Below are 16,065 nucleotides of genomic sequence, written 5' to 3' on the forward strand. Positions count from 1 at the left end.
TCTCTATGTTTAATCTCATTCCTGTTTATTGTGCTTTGTCTGTTTCATTATTTTATAAAGTTCTCATGAGCACGAGTCTTATCTTTCTCCATTTTGTATTGCTTTATCCAAGTCTTGAAATTTTATTTTGATCAACTAAGAACTATATAAATGCATAATTTTAGCAGGGTTATGTATTGTCATGGTTTTGGACACATAGCATGATTATTTCTTACACTGAAACCTCTCTATAAGAGGATGGTAAATTGTGGGCCACAGGCCAAATCCAGCGTTTATTGGAACGTAGTCAATATTTATGTGTTGTCTACAGATGGTTTCCCACTACGTTAGCCATTGAGTAGCTGTGACTGAGACCACTATTCTGTATAGAGGGCAGATTGAGTTCTGTATAACCCTGTAAAGCCTAAAATATTTATCGTTAGACCCTTTACATAAAAAGTTTACTGATGCTTACTTGATACCTTTGATTTCTTTCTGTCAGATTACACTGTCATAAAGATAATCATTCTTTGTAGTTATTATATAAATTAGGCTTTCAAGCGGAGAAGGTGATGGCGCAAAAGTACCACTCCAGTACTTTTGCCTGGAGAATCCCAGGGACGGCGGAACCTGGTGGGCTGCCATCTATGGAGTCGCACAGAGTCGGACACGACTGAAGTGACTTAGCAGCAGCAGCAGCAGGCTTTCAAGACAGCTATAACTTCCTTAGTTAGAGAAATCCCCAGATTATAAAAAAGTGTTCAAAAAGGAACCTGTGAATTTATTTGCTAAGTTTTGTAGCTTTGTTATTTGGGGGAGTTTTTTTCTTTCTGTGTTTTTGACGTTTGTGTACATGCATGCCCGTTGTGTCCAGCTCTGTGTGACCACATGGACTGTAGCCTGTCAGGCCTCTCCTCTTAACTCAGGGAGCAGACCTGGACCTCCTGCATTGCAGGCGGATTCCTTACCGCCAGAGCTATGAGAGACACCCTTATGAAGTCTATCTTCTTTAAAAGGAGGTATCAACTATAAAAAGAAATGCTTTGTTACATGGTTTGTATGACAGATAAACCAAAGTACTTTTTTACATTTCTTGAAATGTAACATTTTAATTTACTAAATTTTGTTTGTCTGAACTGAGATAGTTCATTTCTCATGCCAGACTTATGTGCTCAAATTTTAAAACATTGCCTCTCTATTTTCTTTATTTACAGTTCTTTAAGGAAAAATAGTAATGCTCTGCATAGTTTACTGAAACGAGTGGTCAGCACATTTAGTAAAGACACAGGTGAACTTGCATCTTCATTTTTGGAATTTATGAGACAAATTCTTAATTCTGATACAATGGTAAGTGTATATATATGTATTTGGTATTTCTCATATTTACAAACTTAATGTATATGTTAAAAAAAATCACTTGGGTTCAAAAATATCTTGGAATGATGTTATTTGGAACTTGGAACTTACATTCTATTTTTTTCATATGTCCTCACCTCACTAAAAGTATGGGTTTTTGATTTATAAAAAAAATAGATTGTTAAGAGTAGAGTTTATTAGGTATCATTCTTAATTCTTTCAGCTGTTTGAAAATGTTTTCCTACTGCATTGTGGCTTCCATGGTTTTTGACAATAAATCACTTGTTAATCTTTTATTAGTTGAGTCACTTCTCACTGTTTTCAAGATTCTTTGTTTTTGGCTCTTGATCATGTGTTAAGGGTGGATTAAGTTTGTTCTACCTGGAGTTTGTTGAGCCTCTTGAAAGTGTAAATTAATGTTTTTCATCAAATTTGTAAAGTTTTCAGTCACCGTTTCTTTAGATATTTTTTCTGACTCCTCCTTCCTCTTCTGAGACCCTTTATTATGCCTGTGTTGGTACTCTTGATAGTATCTCCACAAGCATCTTTTGAGGCTGTGCACATGGTTCTTCATGTTTTCCTTTCTGTTCCTTAAAATGGATAATCTCAGTTGACTATGTTCAAGTTAACAGATTCTTTTTTTTTTTTTTTTTTGCCAGCTCAAATCTGCTCTTGAGCCCCTCTAATGAATTTTTTGTTTGACTTATTGCCCTTTCCCACTCCAGAATTTATGTTCAGTTTTTGTATAACTCTTAGCTGTCTATTGATATTTTCTTGCAGAGTGCTGTATCAACTTTCTTTCCAGTTTTTCCTTCCAAGCATTTACTTCTTTGGTACATTCTGAATAGTTCTGTATGAGTTCATAACTTCCTGAAGCAGATAGCAGATCATATCACTCTACTCTCCAATAACTTCTGGTGTCTATAGAATAAATTCCAGACTTTTTAGCATGGCATTCAAGACTATTCACTGTAGGGCAAAAAGCTACTTTTGCAACCACTTCTCCCTTACTGGGAGGCACCATCCGTAAATCTCCTCTACTTACGTGTATCTCCTTGGCCATGCCTCTGTTAGTTTGTTGTTTTCTCTGTCTGTCTCTCTTTCTGTCTGGTCAAACTGTAATCTATTTATAGTGCCTATTTTAACACACCCTAATTTGCGAAGCCTGTTAATATTACTTTTCTTTCTGTATACTTCACATCATATTACTGGATTTCTTTTTATAGATCATTTATATGCCTACTTAGCACTTCCTCTTCTACTACCTGAGTGTTAACGTCACTTAGGTCAGAGACCATGTCTTACTGGATTTTTCCTAGTGTAATTGCATAGTGTCTTCTATAGTTTAATAGCTAAAGCGTTTGACAAATGATTATGGAGATTTGAAGTGGTATCATATATTTCATAGAATTTTCATTTTCCTGAAATCACTTTGTAGATTAAAAAAAATCTCCTTAGAAATTCTTTTACTACTTTTCACAGTAATGTATGTGTATATATATATAGAGAGAGCAATCTTCAAATTAAGCTAAATTTGACTCTAGATTTTCTAAGGCTGTTTTTAATAACAAGTAGATAAGAATTTAAAACGTGTTTTATTTTGTTCAATTTCTGTTCATAATAATGAAGAAGCAAGGTAGGAGGGAGAGGTGAAATTTTGTATCCTTCCAAATATTTTATTTTTAAATTTTATTCCAAATATTTTAATTAATTCATAGTTTTTCTCTTTAAAAAATTGGTTATTCTGCTTTTCCTGACCTTGAAAAATAATAATCATTATAATGTTTCCTTGGTGGCTCAGACGGTAAAGAATCTGCCTGCAATATGGGAGACCTGGGTTCAAAGATGTCCTGGAGAAGGGAATGGCTACCCACTCCACCATTCTTGCCTGCAGAACTCCATGGACAGAGGAGCCTGGCAGGCTGTAGTCCATGGGGTCACAAAAGAGTTGGACATGACTGAGCAACCAACATTTAACATATAATACTTTTTGATTCAGCTGTACTGAATTTCCCACCTGTTTAAAGTGGTATGAATAACTGAGAAAAGTCAGATAGATACCTTGATAATTTGTGATCTCATTAATATACTTCTTTCTATGAAATATATTTAGTCTGTTAATTCATACATCAAAAAAAAAAATAAAGCATAAGGTAGACCATCATCAACATATCCTTTATCACCACTTCCAAACAGAGCAGGTAAAACCCTTGTAGACATATGGTTTATTGAATTTCTCATTAAAATTGCATGTCCTGTTCCTTAATGTCATGTAAATGACTCCTTAGTCTAGTGTTTACTGAAAGGAGCAAGTGTGCTCTAGGCACAGTATCAGTTTGAGTGGAAATCTGTGCAGAATAATTTTCATTTAGTTTTCACTGAAATGTGTCCAGTTAAAGGAAAAATGGTAGGAGCTACAAACGAATTTTAATGTTACTGTTAACTTAAAAATACTAAGTCCTGCATCAGAATTGGTGGGACCGATATTCATGTTGAGATGTTTAAAACAGGGCTGTGTTAAATTTGAAACTACTTAAGTTTTCTTTCATATGTGACAATGGATGAATTTATTATCATGAACTGAGATTTGCTTTGTGTGGTGAATTTTTTTCATGATTCCCACATTCACTTTATTGTGTGGCATATTTTTCAAAGCAGAAAATAATAACTTTATGACATCTGTAGACAACACATAGTCTTAAATATATGGTTCCTGTTTTCTTTAGTTGTTTGCCTTGTCTCCAGAAAAGGAAGTTCAGCATTTTTAGCTGTTATAGCAGCATTTTTATTAATTTGAGTATCAATTAGTATATTCTGTTTCCTGCAAGTGCCAGTGTGTTTGTCATTGGATATTTTTGTTGAGAAATGTGTTTACCTGTTTATTTTGTGAGTTGTAAAGAAAAACTTGTTTCAGCTTTGAGCTGACTAATTCTTAAAACCAGCCGTTTGTACTGATGTAAAAACCAAAACACTGAGGGGAAGATTGCCGCAATCTTAAATATCTGAGAGATTTTGGAAGCATTTTTGCAAATTTCTCTGCTCTCAAATTTAACTTGTGTGTGACATTTACAGGGATGTTGTGGAGACGATAGTGGTCTCATGGAAGTAGAGGGAGCTCATTCAGCACGGACGATGAGTATTAATGCTGCAGAGTTAAAACAGCTTCTACAAAGCAAAGAAGAAAGTCCAGAAAATTTGTTCCTTGAACTAGAGAAGCTTGTTTTGGTAAAAAAAAGAAAAACAAAAAAACCAGAAACAAAAACAGCTCCTTCCTAAGACATACTTTCTTCTCAATTTGACTAGTACAAGTTTTCCTAGTGACTTTTAAAAATAGTGACCTCTCAGTTGGGTATTTATGCTCTGAATTAATGATTTGGAGTGAAGTCCTCCATACTATTATGAATTTTAAGGAGTACATGAAGGCAGTACTTTTTGAATGATCTATTGTTTGAATGCAGAGTGCCCCCTGATACCATTACTTAGAAATAAAATGGCAAGTGTTTTTGGCGTTTGTTTTACTTTAATACGTATAATAGTGCTAATTTCTTGATGGTGTTCCAAATTTCTTAGTAATGGAATACCACCTTTTCTACTAAAGAGTCAGTAGATTATGGGCATACATGTTCAAGTTTTACCTGCATTTTCTTATTCTGCTTTTGTTTGTATCTAGGAGCATTCAAAAGATGATGACAGTCTGGATTCTCTGTTGGACAGTGTGGTTGGACTTAAGCAGATGCTAGAGTCATCAGGTGATCCTCTACCTCTTGGTGACCAGGATGTAGAACCAGTACTTTCAGCTCCAGAATCTCTCCAGAATCTGTTTAACAACAGGTAAAACAAGCAGTGTTTTGTGGTTGAGTAGATAGTGGGAAACATGCAGATGGCTGGGATCTAGAAGAGGCCAGCAAATTATTTTCTGTAAGGGCTTCCCAAGTGGCACAGTGGTAAAGAATCTGCCTGCCAGTGCAGGAGATGCTAGAGACAGAGTTTGACCCCTGGGTCAGGAAGATTTCCCTAGAGTAGGAAATGGTAGCCCACTCCAGTATTCTTGCCTGGAAAATACCATGGACAGAGGAGCCTGCACAGTGCAGCACACACGTGAGGGCTAGGCAAGAAAAATCTAGACTTTGCAGGCCACACTCAGTCTCTGCTGCACACACTTCTGTAGCTTTTTGCTTGTTTCTTTTGGTTTTCTTTAAAAAGCTTTAAAAATGTGGAACCCATTCCTAGGTTGCAGGCTATTCAAAAGCAAGTTGGCCAAATAGAGTCATAGTTTACTGATCCCTGGTCTAGAGGCTATGCCTCTTGATCTTTGGAGCACTGTCCTTCTAGAGATAATGAGTGTTTAATGTGGTGAAATTATTCTCTAAATTTAGAAAAATTGCACATTGGTATACTGTTATAAATTTGGCTTTTTGGAAAGAAAGCTAGGTCTCTGTTTTATTTTATTGAAAAATCAAAATTTGTTACAAAAGGATTAATTTCCAAGTTGCTAGTTTTTAAGGATACTTAATTCTTAAGTAGTTTTTTGAAGGAGTCTTTTTAGAAGTGCTAATTTTGCTAATATTTTAGAGGGTAATATTTTTAATTCTGTTGTTCACAGGTTTTACTTAGAAGTTAAGCCAAAATACTTGATTTTGGAATTCTGCTTTTTAAGAAATACTTTTTCTATTCTAGAACTGCATATGTGCTAGCTGATGTCATGGATGACCAGTTGAAATCTATGTGGTTCACTCCATTTCAGGCTGAGGAGATTGATACAGATCTGGATTTGGTATAATTTTATTACTAAATATTTAGGGGAAAATTGTTGGGTTTTTTTTTGTTTCTTTGCATGTTGTTAGCACTAAAATAGATGACATTTTATGGCTGTCAAAAGTCTGTCTCAGGATTATACTGCACTATTTTTATGTCAGATGCCCACTTAATGGTGTCCAGGACTATTTTTTTTTATGCTGCTGATTTTGCCTCTTTCTAATTAATGGTCTGTATATTTGAGAATGAGGGGAAAATCATGTTTTTGCATAAGTACTCTGAAGCTCTTTGGTTTCTTATATTTGCAGGATAGAGAATAGTATCTGACAAAATTATAATGGATTTCTGTATTGGGGTTTAAGGAGAATAGGTTGTGGTATCTGCTCTTAATTTGGGGAAATGTAAAAAGACATTTGCTAAAGGAATATAGTGCGAACAGGAATTGACATTCATTAACTTAATACTGTATAGATAAAAGTATAAATAAAGATTTTAAAGGAGTCTGTTTTATGCTTCTCATAGATGTATTAGGGAGGATGATGGCAGCCACAACTTTGGTCTTTTAGGTTTAATTAATGTGGATAAAACCTAAGTTAAACATAATTTTCATTCTCTGAAAGTTGACTTCGGTTGGAACCTCATTAAATTCATTAAACTTGGGGATCTGTGGTACAGAATTCTTTTATAACATAGTGATGTACAAGGCTTGTGGAGTGTGTTATTTCAGATTCTTTTGGAAAGTTCTGGAGATACTCCATTGTTAATTTATATAGAGAAACCCTGAGTTCTTTGTCAGGCAGCAAAGATCTCAGACTAATAGTCCTCCTTTGAGTAAGAATGCTAACTTCCCACCCCCAACCCCTGAAATAAAAGCAGCTGAATTCCTAAGACTTTTTTTTTTTAAACTACCAATGATGTTGCTTTTTGAAAAGATGAAGGAAAGAGGCTGACCTGTAATTTCTTATGAGAATCAAATATAGTTTATAGGAAATTGGAATTGCTATATTCAAATGTTACATTAATAGTTACATTTAAAGTATAATGCTGCATGAATATGCTGCATTTAAGGTCTGTTTTTCATTTTGTTTCGTTTTTATGACTGCAGGTAAAGGTTGACTTAATTGAGCTCTCTGAAAAATGTTGTAGTGACTTTGACTTACACTCAGAATTAGAGCGCTCGTTTCTGTCAGAGCCGTCATCTCCTGGAAGAACCAAGACAACTAAAGGATTCAAACTTGGGAAGCACAAGCACGAGACCTTTATAACTTCAAGGTAAAATATACTTTGCTGAAGATCTTGATTGGAATCAAGTAAGGTTATTTATTTTAGTGTAATTTAAAACACGTGACTATTAAAGGGAAAAGGACACTGATGTAATATTTGAGTCATAAATATCATCTTGAATTTTTTTAAAAGATAATAATTTGGCCAGGACATACCTGATCCATTTGTTATATTATTAGACTTTATGAGAGTTTAGAAGATTTGAAAAAGAGTGAACTGGGTTATTTCTTAAAAGTTGTAGTCATATCAGTAAAATGTTGAGTACCATTCTTCACTTGTTTTCTTGTTTCCCTGGAAGGTAGCAGGGATATTTGCAAATTTAACACGATTAGGATAAGAAATAATTGATAGTGCAGTTTTCAGTATTGCAAAGATTGACTTTTGTTTTCTCTGGAAATGTGTAAAAGAGAGGTGTTCATGGAATGCTTTTGTTTTAATAGTGGAAAATCTGAATACATTGAACCTGCCAAGCGAGCTCATGTTGTGCCACCACCAAGAGGAAGGGGCAGGGGAGGCTTTGGACAGGGTATACGACCCCATGATATTTTTCGTCAGAGGAAACAGAACACAAGCAGACCACCATCTATGCATGTGGATGACTTTGTTGCAGCTGAAAGTAAAGAAGTGGTCCCTCAAGATGGGATACCACCACCAAAACGGCCACTCAAAGTGTCGCAGAAGATCTCTTCTCGTGGTGGATTTTCAGGCAATCGGGGAGGACGGGGTGCTTTTCACAGTCAGAATAGGTTTTTCACACCACCTGCTTCAAAAGGTAACTACTTTTTTTTTTAACTTTGAATTTTTATTTTGTACTGGAGTGTAGCCATTTAACCATGTTTTGGTAGTTTCAGGTGAATAGCAAAGGGACTCAGCCACATATATACATATGTCCATCCTCCCCCAAACCCCTCTCCCATCCAGGCGGGCACAGAACGTGGAGCAGAGTTCCATGTGCTGTATAGTAAGTCTTTGTTGGTTATCCATTTTCAATACAGCAGTGTGTCCATGACCTTCCCAGAGTCCCTAACTGTCCCTCCCCCGCAACCTTAAGTTGTTTTTCTGAGTCTGAGTCTCCTGTTTTGTGAGTGAGTTCATTTGTATCATTTCTTGTTAGATTCCCCATATAAGGGGATATAATATTTCTTCTCCTCTGTCTGACTCACTTCACTCAGTATGACACTCTAATTCCATCCATGTTGCTGCAGGTGGCATTATCTTACTCTTTTTAATGGCAGTAATATTCCATTGTGTGTATATGTGTGTATATGTATGTGTGTGTGTATATATATGTATACACACACACACCATGTATATATGTATGTATGTATGTGTATGGGCTTCCCAGGTGGTGCTAGTGGTAAAGACCTGCCTGCCAATGCAGAAGATATAGGAGACACAGATTCAATCCCTGGGTCAGAAAGGTCTCTTGGAGTAAGAAACGGCAAGCCACTCCAGTATTCTTGCCTGGAAAATTCCATGGACAGAGAAGCCTGGAGGGCTGTAATCCATAGGGTTGCAGAGAATCGGACGCGACTTAGCACGCACACACACACGTATACACATACGTACCGCATCTTTATCCAGTCCTCTGTTGATGGACAATTAGGTTGCTTCCATGTCTTAACTATTGTAAACAGTGCTGCAGTGAACATTGGGGTGCACGTGTCCTTTCAGATCATGTTTTTCTCCAGATATATGCCCAGGAATGGCATTGCAGAGTCATATGGTAGCTCTTTTTCAATTTTTTAAGGAACCTCCATGCTGTTCTCCATAGTGGCTGTACCAGTTTACATTCCCGCCAGCTGTGTAGGGGGTTCCCTTCTCTCCACACCCTCTCCAGCGTTTGTTGTTTGTGGATTTTTTGATGACAGCCATTCTGACTGGTATGAGGTGATACCTCACTGTAGTTTTGATTTCCATTTCTCTAATAACTAGTGATGCTGAACATCTTTCTCCATGCCTGTCAGACATCTGTATGTCCACTTTGGAGAAATGTCTCTCCAGGTCTTCTGCCCATTTTTTTGAGTGGATTGTTTGTTTTGATGCTCTAAAGTGTCATAAGCTGTTTATAAATTTTGGAGACTAAGCTAAAGGTAACTATTTAATATATGTTTTCTAATGAGTTCTACCAGTATTAGACTGTTGAATAGAAGTGATTCAAATAAAGTATTTTTTTGTTGCTATAATTAAGCTAGATCTAGACCAATGGTACCATTTGCAAAGTACTTTATTGGATGGGAAAAAATCTTTTTTTAAAAATTAATTTATTTTTTAATTAAAGGATAATTACTTTACAGAATTTTGTTGTTTTCTGTGAAAAAATCTTCTTTTAAGTTAACTTTTGATTAACTACATAATTACTGTTGAGCTTAAAAAAAGTCTTGCCTAACTTTTTTCCTATTTGCATTGAAAATTATGTGTATCCTTTCTGAATAATATCCATACATTATTTTCACAGTTGTCCTTACCAACAGTTCCCTTAAGATTGTTCTGTGTAGTTCATCATCGATTCTTTTATCTGCGTGCTTCCTAATGTTATATTTAATCTATTTTCAATGTTTCAAGATTTTAGAACCTGAATTTCTACAGTATAAACTTACAGAAATTATATTCTACTAGTGGATGATGACAGGTTTTCATGCTTTTGAGTTGAGAGGATGAGAGCCAAAGATAATAGATATTTACAGTAATAGTGAACACATAGCTGTGTTAGGAACTATTTTAAACACTTGACATATAATACTCTCATCAGCCTCATGAGGTAGATTCTTTTAGTACCCTCAGTTAACAGAAGGGAAAACTTGTCAGTTAGCTGACCAGGACACAAAATATAACAGGCAGAACTAGTATTTGAACCCTGGCAGTCTGGTTCCAGAGCCTCTGCTCCTGACTGTATATAATGCTGCCACTCTTACCTGTATTTCATGTACAAAATTCCATATTTGCTCTTCCATTGCTTTTGAAAATTTAAGAAAAACATGTCATATCTTCCTTAATCCAGTTGAAGAGTTGTGGTAAAAGTACATTTTGATTGTGTTGTCTATGTTTAGGAAACTACAGTCGTCGGGAGGGAACAAGAGGCTCCAGTTGGAGTGCTCAGAATACTCCTCGAGGAACTTACAATGAAAGTCGTGGAGGCCAGAGCAATTTTAACAGGGGTCCTCTTCCACCATTACGACCACTTAGTTCCACAGGTACACGCTCTTCCTTCTTGCTGTTGCTGAGGAGGAGGGAGGCGAATCATCCTTTCCAGATTGTTCAATGTCATATATTCTCATTCTGGGAGAGAATATTTTAGAATGTAGGCATATAATTCTGAAGTCTGTGTAATTTTATGTCTGTGAGTGAGTGCCCAGTGTACATATTCTGTATAAATTCTCAAAATTTTAGATTCTGAACTGTGTGTATAATCTGAGTGGTTTCATGTTGACTAAACTTAGATATCTTCATGGAGTATACAGTTTGATTCTTCAACAATGCAGGTTTGAACTGCAAGGGTTGTCCATTTTTATAGGCAGATTTTTTTTTTAACAGTAAATATGGTTCATGGTTTGAAATAAGGATGCAGAGGAACCTCTGGATATGAGGGCTAACGTAAATTATATTGGATTAACCCTCGAGTTGTTCAAGGGTCAATTATTTTCTTTTCTGTTACAGGATGATCTTATGTATGTAATATATAACCTTTTGTTCCCCTCTAAAACATTCCTATATCAAGTCTGAAATTCTCTGGTCAGATATAGCTTTTGGTTTCAAATGCACTTTTTTATTTTTTTGGACCACACCATAAGGCATGGGAGATCTTAATTTCCCCTGTCTGTGCCCTTGCAGTGGAAGCGCAGATTGTTAACCACTGGACTGCCAGGGAAGTCCCAAATACACATTTTTAAAATAATAGCTTTATTTGAGATGTAATTCTTGGTTTAGACAATTTAACGATTTAAAGTGGTCTTCAACACAGTCACAGAACTTGCACTTGAATATTAAAAGGAGCAAGCAGTAGTCTTGGTTTGAGTGTGGTGTCCCAGCTTTGTATTTATATAATGGGAAAGGGAAAGATGTTGCAACTGAAAATCATATTCTTTCTTTTACAGGCTACCGCCCAAGCCCTCGTGACCGTGCTTCCAGAGGTCGTGGGGGGCTTGGGCCTTCCTGGGCAAGTGCAAATAGCGGCAGTGGAGGCTCGAGAGGAAAGTTTGTTAGTGGAGGCAGCGGTAGAGGTCGCCACGTACGGTCCTTTACACGATAAATATTCTTGGGAACATCCTAAGTGCATATGAACATTTCACGAGGACAGTAAAAACAAGACATTGGAGGACCAATTTAGGCTTAGCAGTTACCTGGATACATCTGAGAGAATATTTTTATCTGAAGAAAGCAAATTTTGTTTGATACCTAACACAAGATTTCAATAAAAATGGAAACTTTGTATGTATGTTTGTATATATTTTGTTCTCTTCTTAAATGGCTGTTTAGGAAATTTCCTAGGTTAAAAATGAACAGTGAAATGACGGTTTTGTTTTAGTGTGTATCTCACCTATACCACAGACGTCCTCGATACTTTCTTAGCTTATGGTGCCCTTTACTGTTTCAGTTGTATTACAGTATACCTCGGCCAAAAGAAGTGTCTAATAATTCCATTTATTAGGCTATTAGGTCCAAACAATAAGAATTTATGTCCTGACCACAAGTAATTGTGGTTGCTACACAATTTCTCAAACCTTAGAATCAGCTTAAACACTGCCAATATTCTGTTCCACTGTGCTTTTTGTATAGTACTTACCTCAACTGCGGAAAGTCCAGTTTTGCAAAGACATACTGTCATGGAAAGGATGCGGTCTAATGTTGAAGATGTAAACTACCTCGAGCTAGCATTTTGTGTCGTGTGCAACAGCTGTGTTCTACGCAGAAATTTAAAATGTCCTGTGGCACACCTATTAATTTCCTAGGGTAACCGAGTGCACGGTTTTGGAAACCTTTTGGCTGTACAAAAAGAAACATGACATTCTCCTTTATGCTAGGTAGAAATGCGTACGTGCTTTGTGTTTTAGGTTTATACCTACTTATACTATTTTATTATGCAGTTTTTTAGAACCTAAAATAAGGCACATCCTAATACTGTTATTTCGGGAATCAGACATCTAATAAAATCTGTACTTTATATATACAGAAATAAAATTTACACTTTGAGAAAATAGTCATATTTTTCCCAAGAGATAACATACTGAGTTTATATAATCTGGCATAAAATATAGAGTTCTCATAAACAATGAAGGAGTGTATGAGTCTCATTCCATCCCTTTATCACACTGTTTCGTCAAAACTGTTTGTGAGTGAATAGAAAATTTGCTTGCTAGGAAAACCTTGGAGTAAAGCTCAATTCTAAAGATATTTAAATGAAAGATAATGGAAATCTTTTCATAACTAGTGGCCTCAAAAACCCAAGATAACCTAAACCCCTTTTAATCCTGAAACTAATAAACTCATCTTCTCTAAATACACATTTTTCACATTAGATAGAAATTGAAGTTTGTCCCTAATGTCTGACACAAATATATGTAAAAATAATTGTTTAAATAGTTGTATTTCTTGGACTCCCTGGTGGTCCAGTGGTTAAGAATCCGCTGGCCAATGTAAGGGACATGAGTTAAGTCCTTGCCCAAGGGCAACTAAGCTCATATTCCACAACCACTGAAACCCTTATGCTCTCGAGCCCATGCTCTGCAACAGAGAGGCCAACACAGTGAGAAGCCTGCGCTCTGCAGCTAGAGAGGAGCCCTCGCTGGCCACAACTAGAGAAAGCCTGTGTGCATCAGTGAACTCCCAGTGCAGCCAAAAAAAAAAAGTGAGCCAGATAGGTGCTGGGCGATGGTTCTTGTCGTATACATTTAGATTTGTGTGTAGGACCTCATAGCTTCAAAAATGAACGTCAGATTTATGTGTACTTTGGTAGAATAGTTTTATATGTTATTTGTATAACCTTTTTACATAAGAGATTTTAGAAGAAGTTTTAGTGTTTAGAAATTAATGAAAAACTTCAAATAACCTTTGAGGATAAGATACTCTATTAGTAACACAAGGAGTTGACAGAATGATTTATACTTGTTTTGTAAGAAGAAGAAAAAAATGCTCCGAAATATTGCTATGCTTTATTTAGAAGTGGTGTTGCTGGTAGTAATCAGGGTGTGTGAAGCAGCACTAGGTCCAGTTTAGTTTTATTGCTTAGTGTAAAAAAATGGCAAAAACATCGAGATTGAGAACGTAGGAACAAGAGTATGTTTTCTAAGTGTCTGCTGTGTTCCATGTTCCCTAGTACAGTCTAGGGAATATAAGGACGAATAAAATGCAGTTTCTACCCCCCAAAAGTTCATAATCTAGTAGAAAATCACATAAGCAAGTTTGTGTGTGTGTAGTTTTTTGTCGTCTTCTAAAAAGTAAGTAGGTGAGTGTATGAACATGGAACAACTTGGAATTCTTGAATAATCCAGCTAATACATTTCAAACTGATTTTATTATTGAGTTTTTGAAGTAAGTATATGTTTAAAATAGCCAAAGGAACAAAAGAAAAGACTTGATGTTAACAGTTATACTTGTTAGACCATACATAACATCTTTGGAATTGTTTGTATAAAGACTAGTTAGGATGGAAAAGTTAGATGCATGTGATTTTTATTTTTAAATTAAAAGGACAGATTGGGAAGTAATGAACAAGACCTTACAAACATCCTGTAAAGTCATGAGCTAGAGAAAAGGATGCAAACTCTTAAGTATTAGCAGTGGCCTTGAAAGTAACAGAAATGAGAGAAGAGGACCAGGTGAAGAAGAGAGAACTGGGGAAGCGCTGGCAGTTGACGCTTTGGCCTTGGCACGAGGGAGAAAGCCAGGAGGCTTGGTTGGAGGTGGTGGCCCTGGAGAGGGCCTGCTGCGGTAAACTACTCTTCAGCTTCACCTGGTTGCTACCTTGGAAAACTGACAGATCCAAAGATGATGCATCTTCTAAAGAAATTTATTTAATGTTTTGTTTTAAAATTAAAAAAATACTAATTGTGTTTTAAAAAAACACAAAATTTGCCATCTTAACCACATTTTAGTGTAGAGTTAAGTGTGTGTGCTCAGTCATGTCTGACTCTTTGCAACCCTATAGACTGTAGCCTGCCAGGCTCCTCTGTCCATGGAATTTTCCAAGCAAGAATAGTGGAGTGGGTTGCCATTTCCTTCTCCAGAGGATCTTCCCGACCCAGGGATGGAACCCTCATCTCTTGTGTCTGCTGCATTGGCAGGCGGATTCTTTACCACTAGCACCACTGGGGAAGCCCAGGACCTTTTTTTCATTTTGCTCATGTGAAATCCATTAAACAACAGCTTCCGAATCCCTTCTTCCTCCAGCCCCTGGCACCCACCATTTTTCTCTTTTGTCTCTGAATTTAACTATGTAACTCATAAGTGGCATTTGTCTTTTTTATTTAGCATGATGTCCACAATGTTCATCCATTGTGTAATACATGTCAAAATTTCCTTCTGTATAAGGCTGAACAATATTCCATTGTATGTATATGCCACATTTTGTTTATTCATCTGTCAATAAGACATTAGAGTTGCTTCCACTTGGCTATTATGAATAATGCTGCTGCTATGAATGTGGGTATACAAATACCTGCTCAAGATCTTACTTTGATTTCTTGAGTGTATACACAGAAGCGGGACTGCTGGGTCATATAGTAGTTCTTCTTATAAGTTTTTTAGGGCTTTCCATACTGTTTTCCACAGTGCCTGTACCATTTTGCATTTCTACCAACATGAAGATTGTAGTTTGTCCACGTTACTCACCAAGACTTTAAATTCAAAAGACCCATTCATTATCTAGTTTTGCCAACATGGGGACACCCTCCTTGACAAATGCATGAAATCCTTCCATTCATTGTAACACTTTGTGCTGAAAACATGTGTTCCCAAGTTTCAGTTGTGAGACCCCTGTTCTCAGCCCTAATTCCTGAACCTCATCTACATTCCCCATTGGCTGGGGGCGGATAATCCAATTACAGCTCAGGACTAGGGTGGGCATGCCCACAAAATGGTGCAGCTCCCGGGACCTCTGGGCTGAAAGACTTCAGGACAAGGACCCTAGATGGACACTGCTGCCTTGGGATGACTTCTTGCCTTCTCACTGCACCCCCTCCCCCACCCCATGCCGGTCCTCTTCGCTGGACTTTCTGTCACCCTCGGGTTCCCTGGAGCCTCCAGACTCCACGAGGTCTCTGCTCACACTTATGTAACACACTCACCCACCGTCTTCGCGCTGCTGATTCATGCACACAACTACTGCTTTTCAACACACCAACGTGTCACACAACATCATAAGCCTAAAGATCTTGATTTGAGGACAGTCCCAAGGCCACGATTTGCCAGGCTCTGCGCTGCCCTTGCGGAGAAGGCAATGGCACCCCACTCCAGAACTCTTGCCTGGAAAATCTCATGGATGGAGGAGCCTGGAAGGCTGCAGTCCATGGGGTCGCTGAGGGTCGAACATGACTGAGCGACTTCACTTTCACTTTTCACTTTCATGCATTGGAGAAGGAAATGGCAACCCACTCCAGTGTTCTTGCCTGGAGAATCCCAGGGATGGGGAAGCCTGGTGGGCGGCCGTCTATGGGGTCATACAGAGTCGGACACGACTGAAGCGACTTAGCAATA

The 16,065-nt window shown here is 37.2% G+C and overlaps 1 protein-coding gene across 2 annotated transcripts in view; it reads left to right on the top strand.

Moving 5' to 3' along the window:
* KIAA1429 (KIAA1429 ortholog) overlaps positions 1 to 12,641 on the top strand; it is a 64,281-nt gene extending 51,640 nt beyond the window's left edge. The window contains exons 17-24 of one of the 2 annotated variants that reach the window (XM_010833498.1): positions 1,194 to 1,326; positions 4,408 to 4,560; positions 5,006 to 5,166; positions 6,013 to 6,109; positions 7,196 to 7,362; positions 7,815 to 8,146; positions 10,425 to 10,568; positions 11,469 to 12,641. In XM_010833498.1, coding sequence (XP_010831800.1) covers positions 1,194 to 1,326; positions 4,408 to 4,560; positions 5,006 to 5,166; positions 6,013 to 6,109; positions 7,196 to 7,362; positions 7,815 to 8,146; positions 10,425 to 10,568; positions 11,469 to 11,623 — 1,342 coding nt within the window. In that variant the 3' untranslated portion in view covers positions 11,624 to 12,641. The remainder of the gene's footprint in view (positions 1 to 1,193; positions 1,327 to 4,407; positions 4,561 to 5,005; positions 5,167 to 6,012; positions 6,110 to 7,195; positions 7,363 to 7,814; positions 8,147 to 10,424; positions 10,569 to 11,468) is intronic. The other variant, XM_010833499.1, reaches the window with a different exon arrangement.
* Positions 12,642 to 16,065: the final 3,424 nt, after the last annotated feature.

The sequence above is a fragment of the Bison bison genome, unplaced genomic scaffold (assembly GCF_000754665.1).
Source record: "Bison bison bison isolate TAMUID 2011002044 unplaced genomic scaffold, Bison_UMD1.0 scf7180017863702, whole genome shotgun sequence".
NCBI classification, from domain to species: Eukaryota; Metazoa; Chordata; class Mammalia; order Artiodactyla; family Bovidae; genus Bison; species Bison bison.